Here is a 17052-nt window from a genome sequence, read left to right on the forward strand (position 1 = left end):
TAAAGTGATTTAGGTAAATTAGGTTATTCAGTACACTGTATTTCAAAAGACTTCCAGAATTAAGAATTTAAGAATTGAGTAGTCTTCTGTTTTATTCCGACTAGATGCTCTGAGAAGATCCTGTCCAACAATGATAGTAATTACAGTATTAGTTAGCAAAGGGAAACAATTTTTTTAGCATCATTGTATGGATTCAATAATCAACAATGTATAAACACATTCCACTATAAAAAGCCAATGCAATGAAGTACCTGTAAGAAGGCAACGGTATGCTGAATTCATTTTCTGGTGAAGCAGTTCCTATACATCTTCCTTCCTCAAAAATATTTAATGGGATTGAAAAATGATTCCTTATCTATGTGAAATAAAATTCAGAAACATACATTAGGAAAAATTTGAAAGATAGTCTTTTGAGCCTAATAGAGCACAGAATGGCAACTCTCATTTTGCATCTTAGTCAGTTACCATTCAAGGTCAGGTATTTCAAAAGAACTGCCTCTGATACCAGCAAATCTCTTTAAATTATTTGGTTGTGGAAGCTAATGCTATATTTTAATTATGAAATTAACTAGCTGTAACATTCTTTTCAAGGATAAACATAAAACTCTGTAAAAACCTGAACTTTATATAACTTTCCAAAGAGCTTCCTCCTAAAAATATAACCGATGGGTTATATGGGTCTGTGGATCAAAATCTATACTGTATAAAACTAGGGAAGTCGAATATTTATTAAGGTTAAGCTATCAACTTTCATTTTAATTTGAGGGGTATATAGTTTTCTTATTCTTTGCAAACTTTTTTTATTATTTCAGGGTTAATTTAATGGCATTATTAGTTCTGGAAAAAAAATTAATTTAGGAAGGACTGGAACATTAAATGTGGTTATTGGCCCAGTTATAAAAACCATTCCAGGCAAAAGAAGGAAGTGACATGTAACAGGGACACTGTCACTACAGAATACAGACATCTGGACTACCCTGGTACCTGTAAGCTATATAGTGTCTATCAAAAATATTACTCAGTCAAAAAAAAATGCAAGCTCAAAGGGCTCAGTCTTCAGCTGACTTAGTACTAAATTTGAAATAAATTTATCAGTGGTACAGGATGAAGAAAAAGAAATAATCCCATAGAAGGACAACTTTACAGAACCAAGGTAAGTTTAAAAGGGATCTGTCACAAAGTAGAAAGCCCAATAATACTGAAATTATTGCTGGCATTAGAAAAAAATTGCCGTTCAATTATCCTGATCTAGAAGTCTGATTCATTTCTATCCCTACTATATCCCCTGTCTTTGACCCTTTGGAAAAGCGCTTTTTCCCCCCATTATTATTATTATTATTATTATTATTATTATTATTATTATTATTATTATTATAATAATATCTGTATTCTTATATACTTTTTTCTTTTTTCTTTTATTCTTTAAAATCTCCTCTAAACTACCACACAGTATACAATAACAAAGTTATAGGAATTTTTCAGATAATTTTTTAAAATATGTTTTTAAAAATGTTTATTTAAAGACTCTGGAATAATTTTCATGCATTAAAAATTTAAATATTGATTATATTAGAATGTATGCAAACATAATAACCTGAATAGGTGAACGTATAGTTATCATCTTGCTTCCTTCAACAGTATCAATTTGGCAGACAATGCACCTCTCAACACCTGATTTTGTATGTCTCACACTGTAAATACATCGACCCACTTTTGTCAATGGAACCTTTTCCACAGTGGAATGATCTTCTGGAGCTAGAATTTACAAGATGAGAAATTAAAGACTCAAAAGGAGCATAAAGATATGATTTGAACAAAGAAATGTGCATTCAATAAAAAATTCTGTATTGTTCAATCTATTAACAAAAATTAAAGCAGATGTAAAAAGACAATTACTGCTTTTCATAAGGACAATCTCGCAATGTTACTAAAGAAACAGCAAAGATCTTTTTTCACCACAGGAAAAAGAGTCAGTTAGCTCATCAGTGAAATATTTAATTAAGTTTTGCCACTGTAAATAAAATTACCCTAAAAATAAATGTTTACAACATGCGGTGGCTTTTCAACAACATATAGCTTGTATATACTGCTAAAATAATTAAATTTATAAATCATAGTCAAGAGCAGTTTGAAAAATCAGTTTTGAAGAATTCAACTGTTATAACAAGTCAACTTTAAGTAGTTAGCACACAGATAAATTTTAGTTTTAGCTTTAGCTCCATTAAAGTATCTATCCCTTGTAACTTCCTTCTATGAAGACATGTACATAGATGGATACTTCAAAATTCTACCAAAAGAAAGAAAAAAAAAAACAACCTGGCAACCTAGTTCTGCATTAGCACATGAATATAAGCAACAAATGTGACTAGTAAAAAAACTATGAAATAAAGATGAACTACCAAAATAAATTATCATAATAGAAAACTTACGCTACAAAAACTAACAGTCATGATACATGTAACTTTTAGCTGCAGAGACTAAAGCAGGATTTCAAATACTGTCATGCACCTAGAATCCAAAGAAGCACTCCATGTTATGTAGTCTCCCCCTACTTACTGACCTGTACAAGACGCAGTGTTAGGCATCATACAGTACTTACAAACACAGAAGACATATGACCTTTGAAACTTACTGATCTGAATGTAAAACCTCTTGCTGCTCAGAGTTGTCATTGCTGTGAACTGGTCACTCTCATTTTTAGTTCTGACAAATTCCATATTTAAATTGCCTCCATCTTGTAAAGTAAACTTTTTTTTTCCAAACTCAACATTAAGGACACTAAAGGAATCGCTAGTTGTGATCGTGATGGGAAGTCCTAAAGAATTTATTATTACAAATGGTGCTTGATCTTTTTTGAAGATGTCTGAAGTTTGACTAGCTGCTTCTGCAAATGCCTAAAAAGCAAAGTATGGATACAAAACACAAATACAGAGTAAGACTTCATAAAGAGTATCTGTACAAACATTCATTTAACAACTCTGACACTACAGTTTTAAGTAATCTTCCTTACCGTGCCCAAGTTACTCAACATTTGTAGCCCACATTTCGACAGAGTAATGTTCAGCTGGTCTTTTGAGGACACATTTATTACTGTTTTATATTCTGGAACTTTGTATTTTTCTTCTTCTGCATCTGATTCAACCAATGCTTTTTTAGCCTTCTTCTTCATCTGAAAGAAGATTTTTAAAGAACTGTTATCTAAACAGTCCTTCTGTAGATATAAATCTCACCTCAAGATTCTTTTTCTCTTCATTTCCCATTTCTCTGTCCTGCCATTATTTCCTTTTTTTAGTTCATGATTTTATTCTCATATAAAACAAGAGGGAGAGACTACAGAAGGCAAGAGCTAAAATATGTATTTCACCAGCCGATGTAATTTCAGTATCAGTAGCTAAATCTATGATAATACAAAAATGAAGAACATATGCATACATACAAACTATTAACATATCCAGTGAATGTGTGAAAACATTCGTCTTAATATATCGGGTAATACTGTAAAAACTGTTGTACATAATTGATTTTCTATTCATAAGACAGTATGAATGTCTTATGAATTCGGGGAAAACTTAAGTCTTAATATGTTTCCAAACAAAATATTGTATGTTCTTATCTGTTTGAATAAAAAAAATAAATCTCACAAGCAATACATTTTCCTGACCTTGTATTTCCAAATGTTAAATTTAAAATCTGGACATGAGGATATGAGGCTTGACTTACTATCCTCTCTCTTCCTCCTGCATTACATCTCATCCTTCTGGAAAGTTTTTAGGAATATTCGTAATTGCAATTTTTAAATTTTCTTAATTGCTATATCTCAGTGCATAATCTTAACCCTTCCAAAACCACTACTGTAGAGAGCTGTATGAATAACGAATGTTTAAATTATGTCCTAGTAAAAGGACAGTTTTTCCACTCTGAGTGACCTCTCATGCCAAGAATACTTGAAAAATTTTGAAAATACCAAGAAAAAATGCTTATCTACTTTGAGATCAGAATATAAAGTACTTCCTTATCAAAGATGGTACTGCACTGGTAAGAGCACTATTCTGACAGTGTACTTGGTGCTAGTCAGAGAACAGCTTTTCAAATATGTTTCTGCTGCTTATACTACTGTGGAACAAGATGAGTGGTCTTCCATCTTTCTAAAGCCACTGACTGCATCATTAGTGTATGATGTAACTTTAAAGCGAATTATATAAAGGCACTCCTATTATCTAGTGCAACTAGAATGAAATCTTCTTGCCACCTGAAAGATGGTATTATTTAAAAGATATGAGCCTGAATCTTTCCTTGTGCAACGGTTGGTATTCACTGAGTAGGGGAAAAAAATCTCAACAGTCAACAAGAAAGAACAAGGTTGTTAGATTAGTTTCAGCAATGAAAGGTGTGGAGCATTTGTTTTTAATAAACTTGAAAGGGAAGATCTGATTTCGTATTTGGAAAATACCTTGATTTCAAGAATCCATGGTTTGAATAAATCAGTCTTCTCAACTTCTAGTGGTTCAAGCAAAGGTTCCCACACTCCAATCATCTCGTTAAAATAGTGTACCTATTGAAATGCAGAAGTCAATAAGAAAATTACATGCAACTATTAAATCAATTAACAATATTCAGATTTTAGAAGACTTAAAATTCTTCTTTGGTAATATAGAAGCTTTATAACCACATTGCATTTTCAGTTCACACTAAAAGATGAAGCAAATGCATTAGAGAAATAAAAGAGGAAGCTAAGTCTCGACTACAAAGAACCAGTTCAAAGTAAATGATATAGGGTGGGAGATTTAAAATAAAGAACTTAATACATTAGCTGTAGTGTATTACTGACAGTAAAAGGTATTAAGCAATCTGACATTTACATTCTATACAAGTTTCCAAAAGCTTGTTCCATCAATATTAAACTTTGGAGTAGCAACCAGCTCAGCTTTTTGACAATCTTAAGTGTATGATTACAGTTGAATTTATTTTTATAAAATACTATGTGGTACCAGGACTGTACAGAGAATGTCCAAACTGGCTGGTATTTGGAAATTAGTGACATAAAAGTCAGTCAATATATTACTTTTGCTACCATAGACATGTCATTCCTGTCCTGCTCCCACAACATATATCTGCAGGAACTTAGTCAAACACATGAATGATTTTTCTTCTATTGTCAAAGTAACATAACAGGTTTAATATCTTAAGAAAATTTCTCTTTCTCATAGAGGATTACTCACCTCTAGTTCAAGCTGGGAACGCAGATTGATTAGAGTACTCCAGTTTTTGACTTCTCCAAGAAATGAGGACTTGGCTAAAAGCATTGGTACAGTTCGGTGCCCAACCCCAGCTTCAAGTGTTATAAAAACAGATTCAATATTCATTTTCAATGACTCTCCTGTGGGAACCAGTTCAGTGGTTGGATTTGTATCTTCATTTTCATTTGACTCTTCAAGAAACCACATTTTTAGATTTTTTATATCTTTTTTATTCCACAAGTCTGGAGGAATTTGACTGATCTCTTCTTCTGTTGTTTCTGAAGTCTGATAAAGGGCTGATGTAATAGTAATTACAGTGTTTATGATTATTGGTGAAACCTAAAAATAAGATGTTGGAATTATTGGAAATGAGGAACTTATACAGGAAACAGCTATATTCAGACACCAAAATTATAATGAATACTTTAGACAAAAAACCCACTTCTGATCTTTACAGAACTACTAAGTTTAAAAACACATTCTTTTTCACAATCTACCATTCAACCTACTCTGATTTCCAGTCCCTATCTTCCTGATGGGAGCTTACTAAACTACACCATACAGTGCTCTGTCTGAAGCCTTGAAAACTTCTCTGCACATCTGTTTCAAAAAACTTAGATTCCAAAACCAAAGCATTGTGGTTGTTCATTTGCAATTTTGTTTCTTTTTAATGGGTAGACAACCTGATCAAGAACAGAAATAATTTCCCATATCATTTTTTTTCTATAAGAAACATATCCCACAAGAAGTACTAAACCTTTTAAACAGAAATAGCAGAGAAATTAAAACATAGTAGAAGTCTACCTACTTTTATTGTCAGAGATTTAATCGTTAGATCAGCTGTCTGTGGATTAGTACCCAACTGTTTCATTTCAAAGAAGAAGTCACATGGCTGTACAACCTATACAAAAAAGTAAAAACACATGATAAATAGAGAAACAAAAATTTAAAAATCATGTACTTTTAAATACTACATATTGAAAGTACTTAAAGGAAAAGTTACCATTATTTAGTTCTTCAAAATTATGAGTAATCTGAACATTTAAAACACGTTCGAAGAAAGAAAAACAGTATCAGAAGTACCACTTCAGCCATTCTCAATCACTAAATACTCAAATGCCAGCTACAGTAAAGTACATGTCAGTAATTCTATTCTTTAATAAAGTCTGCAGATGTTTTCAAACACATTGCATTGTTGTGCTTGTGACTTTAGATGAGAACCAGACTTTCCAGTTAAGGACAATACAGTAAAAAAAGTTACAGCTTTCCTGAGAAAAACCATCACAATCACACAGCTCCAACTTTGTTTTAGTCACTCCTTGCATACTTCCACTTGCTAAGATTCACCAAAACCAAATCTAAGGCATACTACAATCACAGAATGGGCAAGGACACTTTCCACTGGGATAACATTGCTCCAAGCCCCATCCGGCCTGGCCTTGAACACTTCCAGGGAGGGGGTAGCCACAAGTTCACTGGACAAGCTGTTCTGGTGTCTCATCACCCTCAACAGTCAAGAATTTCTTCCTAGTATTTCATTTAAATCTACCCTCTTCAAGTCTGAAGCCAAAATCATAGAGCTATATTATTAATAAAGCACCTGGATGTAGTAAGACTCTTTTAATACTGCATTGACAGGTATATTTGCTGTCTAGTCACTATTTTAAAAGACAGTACTATGTTAGAGCCAGGAAGCTGACTATGAAGAATAACATCTTCTTCTTTAGATCAAGGTATATGTGAGAAACACATAGAGCACACCTCACCAGTTGTGCTACTCTAAATCCAGAGAAAAGTTTCCTGGGTATTTGAGGAAATCTATTTATCAGGAGGATTAATTCATCCATTGCTAATGTCCCCAAAGTTTAGGCAATATAAAACATTCACATGGATATCAGCCTTCAGAAATCTTGTAGTCTTAGTAGTCTTCATATAATTTCATACCATAAATTTTCTTTTTCTTAAGTAAAGACAGCCATAGAAGGTCATGTGAATCTCTCATTATTTTCCCAGGCTATTTTTTACAGAAAACCTAGATTCAGAGATTTACCTACATGCATGTTTTCAAAAGATATTATTCAATATTTCAAAGTACAATATTCAAAAGAAGATTATAATTTTTAACTTCTACTACTGTCTCAAGACCTTTAAGATTTTTTCAAGGAAGGTACTTTTTCAAGCATCAAAACTAAGGTCCTTAGAATATTCTTCCCCCCTTACAGCACAAGTATCTATGCTGATACAGCACAGATACAGGTCTGACACAGGCCTTTTTGTCTGCTTCTAGAATATGAAACTACAGATGCTGATGGAAGATATTCCTGTAACAGGGAAAACAGTATGAATCCTTCCAATTGCCAAAGGTAGCCACATTTGTGCCACATTCACCAGCTACAGAAAAGGAAGTCAGGAAACTTGGCATCTTGTTATGATTATAAGTTCAAGTGCATTTTTCTCAATGACTGTATTTTTAACAGATTAATGTAATCTAAGTCTGTGTCTACTCAATGAGTAAGCTGAACTGTTATGGTAGTATCTGATAAGGAAATGAAGTGGAAGTCCCATCCCTTTGTACTTACAGCTTGGGCTTTTCCTATGTAGTTACATGAAATAAGCAAGCAAAGTGATCTTTAAAATTTCATCTGTGGTCTGAACACATAAACAATAGTTGTATATCCAGTATGTCAAACTGGATTTTTTTCTCTGGTACAACAATATCATTATCGAGTTAATAGAGGTAGAAGCAGAAAAGCTGTAAAAAGCTCCAGGAGTCAATGCATTCCCACCTGGCCAGAAACAAACAAGTCTGATTCTTTGCCAAAATTTAAACAGACAGTTTTAAAATAATAGAATTAACTACCTCAGCACAAAGGAACTTTTTAATACCGTATCATAAGCAATGTGTTTCATAATACATACTTTCCATTCTTCCGATGACCCTTTGTTTAACAGATATATAGCTATTTAATGCTAAGTTTCAGAACAAAACTATACATTGCATTTACCCTAGTGTACACTTATAAAAATCCATTTATTTGGCTTACACAGAATATAAGAGGCTAAGGCCTCTTTGAAATTAAGCCTTGCAAGAGAAGCCAAGAACAACATAAATGGCTTCTTCAAATACACTGCAAAACCACCCGAACACTAGAGGCAATACAGGCACATTGCTGAATGAGGTGGTTGCCCAGGTGACAGAAAATACAAAGAAGGCAGAGTCACTGATAGAGTCATTTCTTTGACTCTATCTGTGCAGCTAGAGACTGTCCACCTCAAACCCCTGAGGACTCAGAGGAAGCTGGGATAAAGGTGTGTGCCATGGTTGATGAAGAATGAGTTAGGGATCAGCTAAGGAATCTGGACATCCACAAATCTAAGGGCCCTGATGGGATGCACCCATGGGTACTGAGTGAGCTAGTGGAAGTTACTCCTAGGCCACTCTCCATCATCTTTCTTAGGTCATGGGGAACAGGATAGGTGCCTGAGGACTGGAGGAAAACAGATGTCATTCCAGTCTTCAAAAAGGGTAAGAAGGAGGACCCTGGTAACTACAGACCATTCAGCCTAACCTCCATCCCTGAAAAGGTGATGGAAGAACTTATAATTGTCTCTAGGCATACCAAGGTCAAGAGGGTCATTAGGAGCACTCAACTTGGGTTTTACAAAGGCTAAATCATGTTTAGCCAGCCTGACACCCTTTAATGAGGACATAAAGGTGGACAGATGATGGTAGGGCAGTGGATGCTGTTTATCTAGATTTCAGTAAAGCATTTGACACCGTCTCCCACACCATCCCCACAGCTAAACTAAGGAAATGTGCTCTGGATGGCCAGGTAACAAAGTGGATTGGGAGCTGCTTAAAGGAAAGAAGTCAGAGACTTGTGGTCAATGGGACAGAGTCTAGTTGGAAGTCTGTATCTAGTGGAGTACCTCAGGGGTTGGTAGTGGGACCAGTACTATTCCAAATATTCATCAGTGACCTGGACAAAGAAACTGAGTGCACTGTCAACAAGTTTACTGATGATATAAAATTGGGAGGAGTGGCTGACACCCCAGAAGGCTGCCAGTCAGCAAGACCTAGATATGCTGGAGGGTTGGGCAGGGAGAAATTTAATGAAATGCAACAAGGGCAAGTGTAGTATCTTCCACCTGGGAAAGAACAACCCCATGTACCAGTATAGGTTGGGGACTGACCTATGAGAGACCAGCATAGAGGAAAGGGACCTGGGGGTCTGAGAAGGATGACCATGACTTTGCAATGTGTTCTTGTGGCCAAGAAGGCCAATGGCATCCTGAGGTGTATTAGAAAGAATGTGGCTAGAAGGTCAAGAGAGGTTCTTCCACCCCTCTACTCTGTCCTGGTGAGGCCACATCTGGAATATTGTGTCCAGTTCTGGGCGCCTCAGTTCAAGGACAGGAACTGCTTGAAAGAGTCCAGTGCAGAGCCTCCAAGATACTCAACAGAGTGGAAAATCTCCTTTGGCTGAGGGAGCTGGGTCTCTTCAGCTTGGAGGAAAGGAGAATGAAGGGTGACTGCATTAATGTTTATAACTATGTAAAGGGCAAGTGTCAGGATGATGAAACCAGGCTCTTCTCAGTGATGTCCAATGATAAGACAGGTGCAGCGAGAGCAAGTTGGAGCATAGGAAGTTCCATGCAAATGTAAGAAAAAGCTTTTTCAATGTGAGAGTGACAGAACACTGGAACAGGCAGCCTAGTGAGGTTGTGGAGTCTGCTTCTCTGAAGACATTCAACACTAGCCTGGATGTGTTCCTGTGTGGACCTACTTTAGGCAATCCCACTCTGTCAGGGGAGTTGGACTTGATGATCTCTCAAGGTCCCTTCCAATCTCTAGCATCTACTATAAGAGACTAACATTTTATGCCTCTGGACTCTCATTCATGGCAAACCTCAAAGCCAGAGATCAAAGATGAAGCTTTTGACTTATCAGTGTACTGACATACCATAAAATCAGTAAAATAATTTAGCCACAAAATTATACTGTTTTGTCTGTATTATCTTGTATGTATCATTCTCATGATTAAAGCTTCATATAGCTTCATATAGCTTGCATCCTATTAAAATAAGTTACACAGCACCTTTTAAATACAATCTGGACGTCTGCAAACTCACCGTAGTTATGTTCCCTTTCCTTTTTTCTGGAAGAAATGGGCATGCTTTCACTTGTATCTCTTTCACAGCAGCTGTCATGCTAGACCTTTCAGGGCTCTGTTTAATGAAGACCTCACACTGTGTTGTAACCACCAATGCAGGAGCGTCACTTCTTGTTAGATCAGCCACAAACACTATCTCTGGATTTTTAACAACAATGTTCATTTCCATTGTAGATACAGGCTGCACAGGTGCTTTGAAAGATAAATTAAATTAGAATAATTGTTCAACAATTACACTGTGATTATTTACATTTCTCATACCTTATAAAGAAATTTAAAGATATAGTGATAAGTTCTAGAATAACTAGTGTTAGAAATCCTGTAGATCCCTGCAACTATCTCACTTCCAGATTCTTCACTTGAGATAAGAAAACTTCCCTTACTTTGACTTCTTTATCAAAAAGATAACAGTATCACCATTGCTACTACCTGTGACACCAGCAAATTTAGCTTCACTGAATATCTACATCAACCAGCTAAAATAGCAATCTTACAAAAATGTTGGACACATTTTCTGCTCTCTGAACCAGCAAAAGACACATTTTCCCACAGTACTATAATGCAGCATTTACTAGTGCTTACTGTGACCATTTGTAGCACCGATAAACTTTTATGTAAGACTTCCTAATTTGTTTAAATTTGGATCATCTATTAAGTCATCACAGCAGGCCTAGCTGAGATGGGCACAGACCAAATATGTAGGATATAGGAAAATTAAAACCCAAAAAGGGGAGTTGGTTTTCCAAATTTCATGTGAACTACCTGAGCCCTTGGAAGCATAAAGAGCCCATTTTATGCTCTGATGCTCTAATGGATTAGTGTCTGATGGACTGATGTCTGAAATTAGGCATAGGATCCTGCACTATAAAGACCAAATTGGGCACTCAAACTAGAAGCCAGTCTCCTGGTGTGGAGAGAAACACACATCCATGGACAACTGAAATGACAACATTTCTAGACAGCAATATCTGGCAGGGGGAATTAATAATTAAGCATAATACAGTCCATCAGTCTCAGAAGGTTAAAAAATATAACGGTAAATATCACTGTAAACCTTGTTGAGACTGCAAAGACTAGAAACACAGCTAGACAGTGCCAGGTGTAATTCTTCTTTCTCATTTTATTCTAAAGGTATATTTTTAGGTATTTTGTTTGTCTGGTAAGACAAAGCATCATTTGGAAATAAAAGCCAAGGGACATGAACCAATTTCTATGATGCAAAGAAACATTCAGTGGTTAAAAGAAGCTATTCTATACACACAAACGCAAGAAGTAACATAAAAAGGAGTAATACCATTTTAAAATAGTATCATAAAACCAAAATTAATATTTAAGTAAAAATATTTCTAGTATATACCTTGGTCCTTTAAAGGTAATGACTGTTTGAGACTTCTCTGTGCAGCAGCACTTTCTGCATTAGCCTTTAGGAATATATCTGCAACAGTAAGTAGAAACTCCATGCTTGCACAAAGGTATATTTCTTGAACAATCACATCAAGAATAGTGCCATCTCTTCCCTGCTTATAGCTTATATCCATCATAACTTTCTTTTCAAATCCATGTTTCATTTCCACCATTCTGAAAGACCATTAGGACGACATTTAATGAGAGAATAAAAAACAGCCACAAATACTGAAAAACACCCAAGATTCCCTCATCAGCTGGCATATATTAAAAAGGGTGAATTTTTAAAGTGACACAAAAAATGTTTGGACAATAAGAACATTATTAACATGCATTGTGTAAAACTTCAAAACTGACTCCCATACATTGGCAACTAAATATGTTAAAAATTTTAGCAAATAAACCACCAATATTTCTTGTTTGCATATCAAAACACTTTGCCCAAGTTTGTTATTCTTCATGAAAAATAAAACTTAGTCTTACTTATAGAGTGGTTTATTACAGTTGAGAATGAAACTTATTTCTACAGAAATTTATTATTTTCATATTTAAAGTCTGTTTCTAGCATTTATATTGGCCTCTCAAAAGGAGCATGCAGAAAAAAGGCAAGTAAGACACACGGTATACCGTAACCTGTACTTTAAAAACGACCTACACTAAACCTACTTCACTTCTCACAGAATACTAAAATGGAAACTTCTGGAACACTTTGTAGAACTCCAATAAGTGGTACCTTATGTCAAAATACAGACCTTGGTGTTGCCTTCTGGATTGACTGCCTTTTATCATCTAATGTACAGTTTGCCAGCTTGACTGAAGCATTCATTGAGCCATCCGATAACATTTTGAGAGCAGCTGACATCAAATCTAACTTAAACTCTGCCAGCTTCAAGAGGTCATCTCTCTGATCCAAACTGGTAACCTGTTTAAATCAAATGAAAACTATGTTTGTAGATTTACTTATGGGTAATGGAAATAATACAGAGGTGTGATATACAAGTTCATTTTAACAGGTAAGACTTCTAATATATTAAATAAAGCCACTGGGATTCAAAAGACAACAAAAATCAGTAGCATACAGAGAAAACATACCATACAGAAAAAGCAAAGCTTTGCCCTTCTAGCTTCCAAAAGCAACTTTTCACACCAGTGAAAGGGGAAACAACACTTAAAATTGACAAGTTTTGGTTTGTTTGCCATTGAAAAATACACAGTATATGCAAACGCCTCACGTAAGAAATTAGTTTGCTTCTTATGACTAGGTAGTGTTCAGACAGACACTGGAAAACTGTTTAAAATCTAAAAATCAAAATAATGTTACATAATATATTACTAAACCCTCAGTCAGAAATTACTGAGAAGTTTTGTAAACTTAAACCAATAGTCTAATACAAAACTAAAATCTTGCTCCGCAATTTTATTTATATGTGTCTGTGCGTATAACTAAAGAATGTGTTGTACATCTCTTAATTTTTTATTCCCAAACTGTATTTTAAACCAAGATTTCAGCAAATTTTCAGTCAGATCACAGAAGCTGCCACATATTACATGATGTCACTGATAATTCTCTTTCTTGTAATATCTGCAATGTAATTAATTAAAATAGTTGTTAAAATAGTTGTTCATGCTTTCCCTCACATTTGTTACTGCTGATGGAAATCACTCCTCATAAATTAAACTATTTCTCTTCAGAATTTTCAGAATGCTAGGCAACCCGAAACCTGTTTATCTTTGTAACCAAATTTTACTGACCTGTTTTGAATTTGGACTATATAATACTAAAGTCAAAGAGTCGAATCTGAAGTCCAGTTTTAGTGTTGTTTTGATTTTCATCGGTGTATGGAGTTCCACCACAGCTGATGTCACAACAGTTACACCTTTCAGAAATAAGAAAAGCAAAGAAAGTAAGGGAAAAACAAAACAAACCAATCAAATAAAAAACAAAACAACAACAACAACAAAAAATCCCTAACATCCTCAGTAATGACTATAACAACAACTTCCCTTCTCCTCCACAGGTAAGTACATGCACACTTAGGATATGTTTACCTTGGTCTCTAATTCACAGAATCATAGAGTGTCAGGTTGGAAGGGACCTCAAGGATCACCTGGTTTAACCCTTCTAATATTACTGTTTTTATATGACATGCCTCAGCACCCCATCAAGCTGAGACTTAAAAGTGGGGGAATCCACCACTTCCCCTGGGAGACCATTACAATTTCTGAGTCCTCATAGTGAAAAATACTCCTCTTGTGTTCAACTGGAATCTTGCTTGGAATTACTTTTGACAAAATTTCATGGTGTTTGAGAAAATAAAATAGTCTGCTAATATATTCCAGATCTTATTTTTACAATCTTTAAGACATAAACATACAAAGTTCCTTAATTTTATATGGTATTGTATGTAACAATGTTACAAAGCATAGAAGTTTAGTTTCATCCTCCCTTGTTCCCCTTGCAACATTCTTGCTATTTTTCACATTTAATAGGAGAGTTCAACAAAAGATCCTTTTCTTAAGCTTATTTGCTTTTAATTTTACAGTTTGTCAAACAGTTTTGAGGTAATGATGCCTAATGAACAGGAACAATTTTTAGGGATGCCATCATTATGACAAGACAAACAGAACTATAACTGGACAACAACAGAACCAATATAAACAAGAAAAAGAGTAACAAAGCAACTTTCCAAAGTCAGGATACTACCAAATCCAATAGACAGATTTTTAGGTGCTCACTGCATTACTACCAGCAGAACAAGACAGTACTTACATTAAAACATATGCTACAAAACTGACTACAATGATCCTACCCATTATTGTTGGGTATAGCCCAAAATCACCATTTCTAGCATACTGTTAAAAAAACCTGAATCTGGATCCTTATGTATTGACATAAGTACATAAAAACACAAGACCAAAGGTAATTTTATAAAATATTACCTGCAGAATGCTGTGAAGTAGTATGCATATCACTGCCATGGCTAGTAGAATCTTTTGGTTCTGGTAAAGATGTTGACGCACCAGAGCTTCCACCTATATTTTCATTTAGTGTCCTCAGTATTGTGGTAATATCTTCCTGACTGAGAATTAGCTTAAAAAAACATGGTTATTAACTCAGAACAATTCAGTTCACAAATCTACTGGTAACTAAAATCTAAATTTACAAATAAATAGATAAACCGAATTAATTTCATCTGAGTCTCTGAGATTAAAGTATCAAGTAAAATACTTTTCTCAAATCCACACAACTTCCTTACAGTAAACTCTAGAATATGAAGTCATACACGCATCACCTTGGTTTTGTTCACAAACTTTCTTCACAAATCTACAATTTAGAAATTGAATGTTAGAACCATATGCATAGTTCCACTGCTAGTTGCCTAAAATTGTTATCCATCTTACACCACACAGAACTTTACAGTAATGATTACTCATTCTATTTCAAAATTCGGCCAAATTGGTTTTCCTCAGACAAGCGACAAGCTTAATATTTTTTGAATGTGAAATTTAAATCAGCACTCACACTAACTCAATACTCAAGCTTGTTATGAGTATGAACTCAGCAGGTAACTGAGCTGCTAATGAACAGACCAATAAACCCCAACTTCTCATTCTCCTTTTGAAAGATAGTGACAGGTAACTGAAGGCTACAACAGCATACCTATTTCTAACTAGTGACAGTAACAAACAGTACAAAGGCTGTCTGCAGTACTACAGATGAAATACAGATCTCTAGATTAAAACATCAAGGTATTTACATCCTTCTTCCTTGTGAAACAAAGAAATCCACTTACTTAGGTCTTGAAACAATACCCTAAGAACTTGGACTTTCCTGAACAGAAAAATTAATTTGTTTTCTACAGGTATTTTGACAACTGCTTTGAGAAATAAGTGCTTACATTCATAGGCTTGAGTCGTCCAGATATTTCAATATCAGGAACTTCACTATACCATGCAGCAGCTAAATTTCGTTCAACAGCTACTTCCAGATTGAGTGGCTGCAGCAACTCTACCTCAGTTTGCAATGAACCCTGTTCGTAGCATGATCTGTGAACAGAAACAAAATACTCCCAAGTTGACATACTTCACTTACACATTTTAGCAGGCACAAACACCTGTTTGTCTGTTCCTCATCTTACTGAACAGCACGGTAAAGCAGTGTTCTTATTACTCACAGGATTTCTACTTAAAGCCTTACTCCACCAACTAGACATGTTTTCTTCACAGGGCACATCAGACACATACAAAGTACACATTGTACTACCTTCTTGCAAGTTAGGACCTCCAACTTGCTCTCCACTGCCAAGTAATCCTTTCTTTTTTTTAGTCCTCTTCAACTGTGTTTGAAATTCTCCTTCCTTCTTTCTCCCTCTTCAAAGACCCATTTTCAACCTCTACTTACTTCATGGCTACCTGACTTGATGTCTTTTCTTGTCTGTACAGCTTGAAACCTCCATCAGAACAGCTATTACAAATGGGTATAATCTGTCTGTTTATATCAACAGTGAATGATGTGTAAATTTCTTATTTTGTACAATATTCCCTAAACAAACATTTGCTTAAGAGTTGAAGAACTGTAGATCACTACTTCTGCTGAACATTTTGGTAAAAGCAATTAAATCTTTACTAACTGTCCGTACTATTTTAAGGTTTAATAGTCTGTCAATCACCAACAATAAATTATTTTTATAACAACTCCTCAAAGCTCTCGAACTGAAGTATCCCAAAATGATTACAAGAATTAAAAAAATTTTAAAACTACAATTACCTGTATAACTTTAGTTCACTCAGTTTCACTGTCATAGAGTCTACAACAGGTGGAAGATTGTACCGGGTCTTTGTCTTAGCAATGAAGAATTGGTTCTTCACGGTGATCAGACCAAGATCAGCCACCAGAACATTTGGTGACGTTGCAGACTGCGGAATTATCACAACAGGTGCTTTAATATTGATATCCAGTGCCAAACGGGAACTACGCTCTGCTAGCTCTTTTACACCTGTAGCTGCTTTCTCTGCTGCTTGAACAGTTGCTTCTGTCAGAGCTTCCTTGGCAGCTTGAAAGTTATTTATAAAAGCCTAGAAAAATAACACAGAATTTTACTACTAATTACGTTACTTCAAGAACAACTGAGAACCAGAATTTTTATTAACATCAAAACATCTTAGAATGCTATTTTTGCTATGTATTTTTTCTGACTTGTTTAATAGGATAATCTCCTCCCAAAATGTTGTAAAGT

General features: G+C 35.0%; 1 protein-coding gene across 2 annotated transcripts in view; it reads right to left on the bottom strand.

Annotated features, from left to right (window-relative positions):
- Positions 1 to 17052, bottom strand: part of VPS13A (vacuolar protein sorting 13 homolog A) — a 94518-nt gene that overhangs the window by 37036 nt on the left and 40430 nt on the right. For both annotated transcript variants that reach the window (XM_030466748.1, XM_030466747.1), the window contains exons 33-46: positions 16584 to 16891; positions 15715 to 15862; positions 14756 to 14906; positions 13568 to 13692; positions 12568 to 12737; positions 11769 to 11989; positions 10371 to 10603; positions 6046 to 6138; positions 5220 to 5576; positions 4451 to 4552; positions 3011 to 3169; positions 2633 to 2894; positions 1595 to 1755; positions 252 to 355 (exon numbers count right to left, since the gene is read on the bottom strand). In XM_030466748.1, the coding sequence (XP_030322608.1) occupies positions 252 to 355; positions 1595 to 1755; positions 2633 to 2894; positions 3011 to 3169; positions 4451 to 4552; positions 5220 to 5576; positions 6046 to 6138; positions 10371 to 10603; positions 11769 to 11989; positions 12568 to 12737; positions 13568 to 13692; positions 14756 to 14906; positions 15715 to 15862; positions 16584 to 16891 (2594 nt within the window). The remainder of the gene's footprint in view (positions 1 to 251; positions 356 to 1594; positions 1756 to 2632; positions 2895 to 3010; positions 3170 to 4450; positions 4553 to 5219; positions 5577 to 6045; positions 6139 to 10370; positions 10604 to 11768; positions 11990 to 12567; positions 12738 to 13567; positions 13693 to 14755; positions 14907 to 15714; positions 15863 to 16583; positions 16892 to 17052) is intronic.

The sequence above is a fragment of the Calypte anna genome, chromosome Z (assembly GCF_003957555.1).
Source record: "Calypte anna isolate BGI_N300 chromosome Z, bCalAnn1_v1.p, whole genome shotgun sequence".
In the NCBI taxonomy this organism is placed as follows: Eukaryota; Metazoa; Chordata; class Aves; order Apodiformes; family Trochilidae; genus Calypte; species Calypte anna.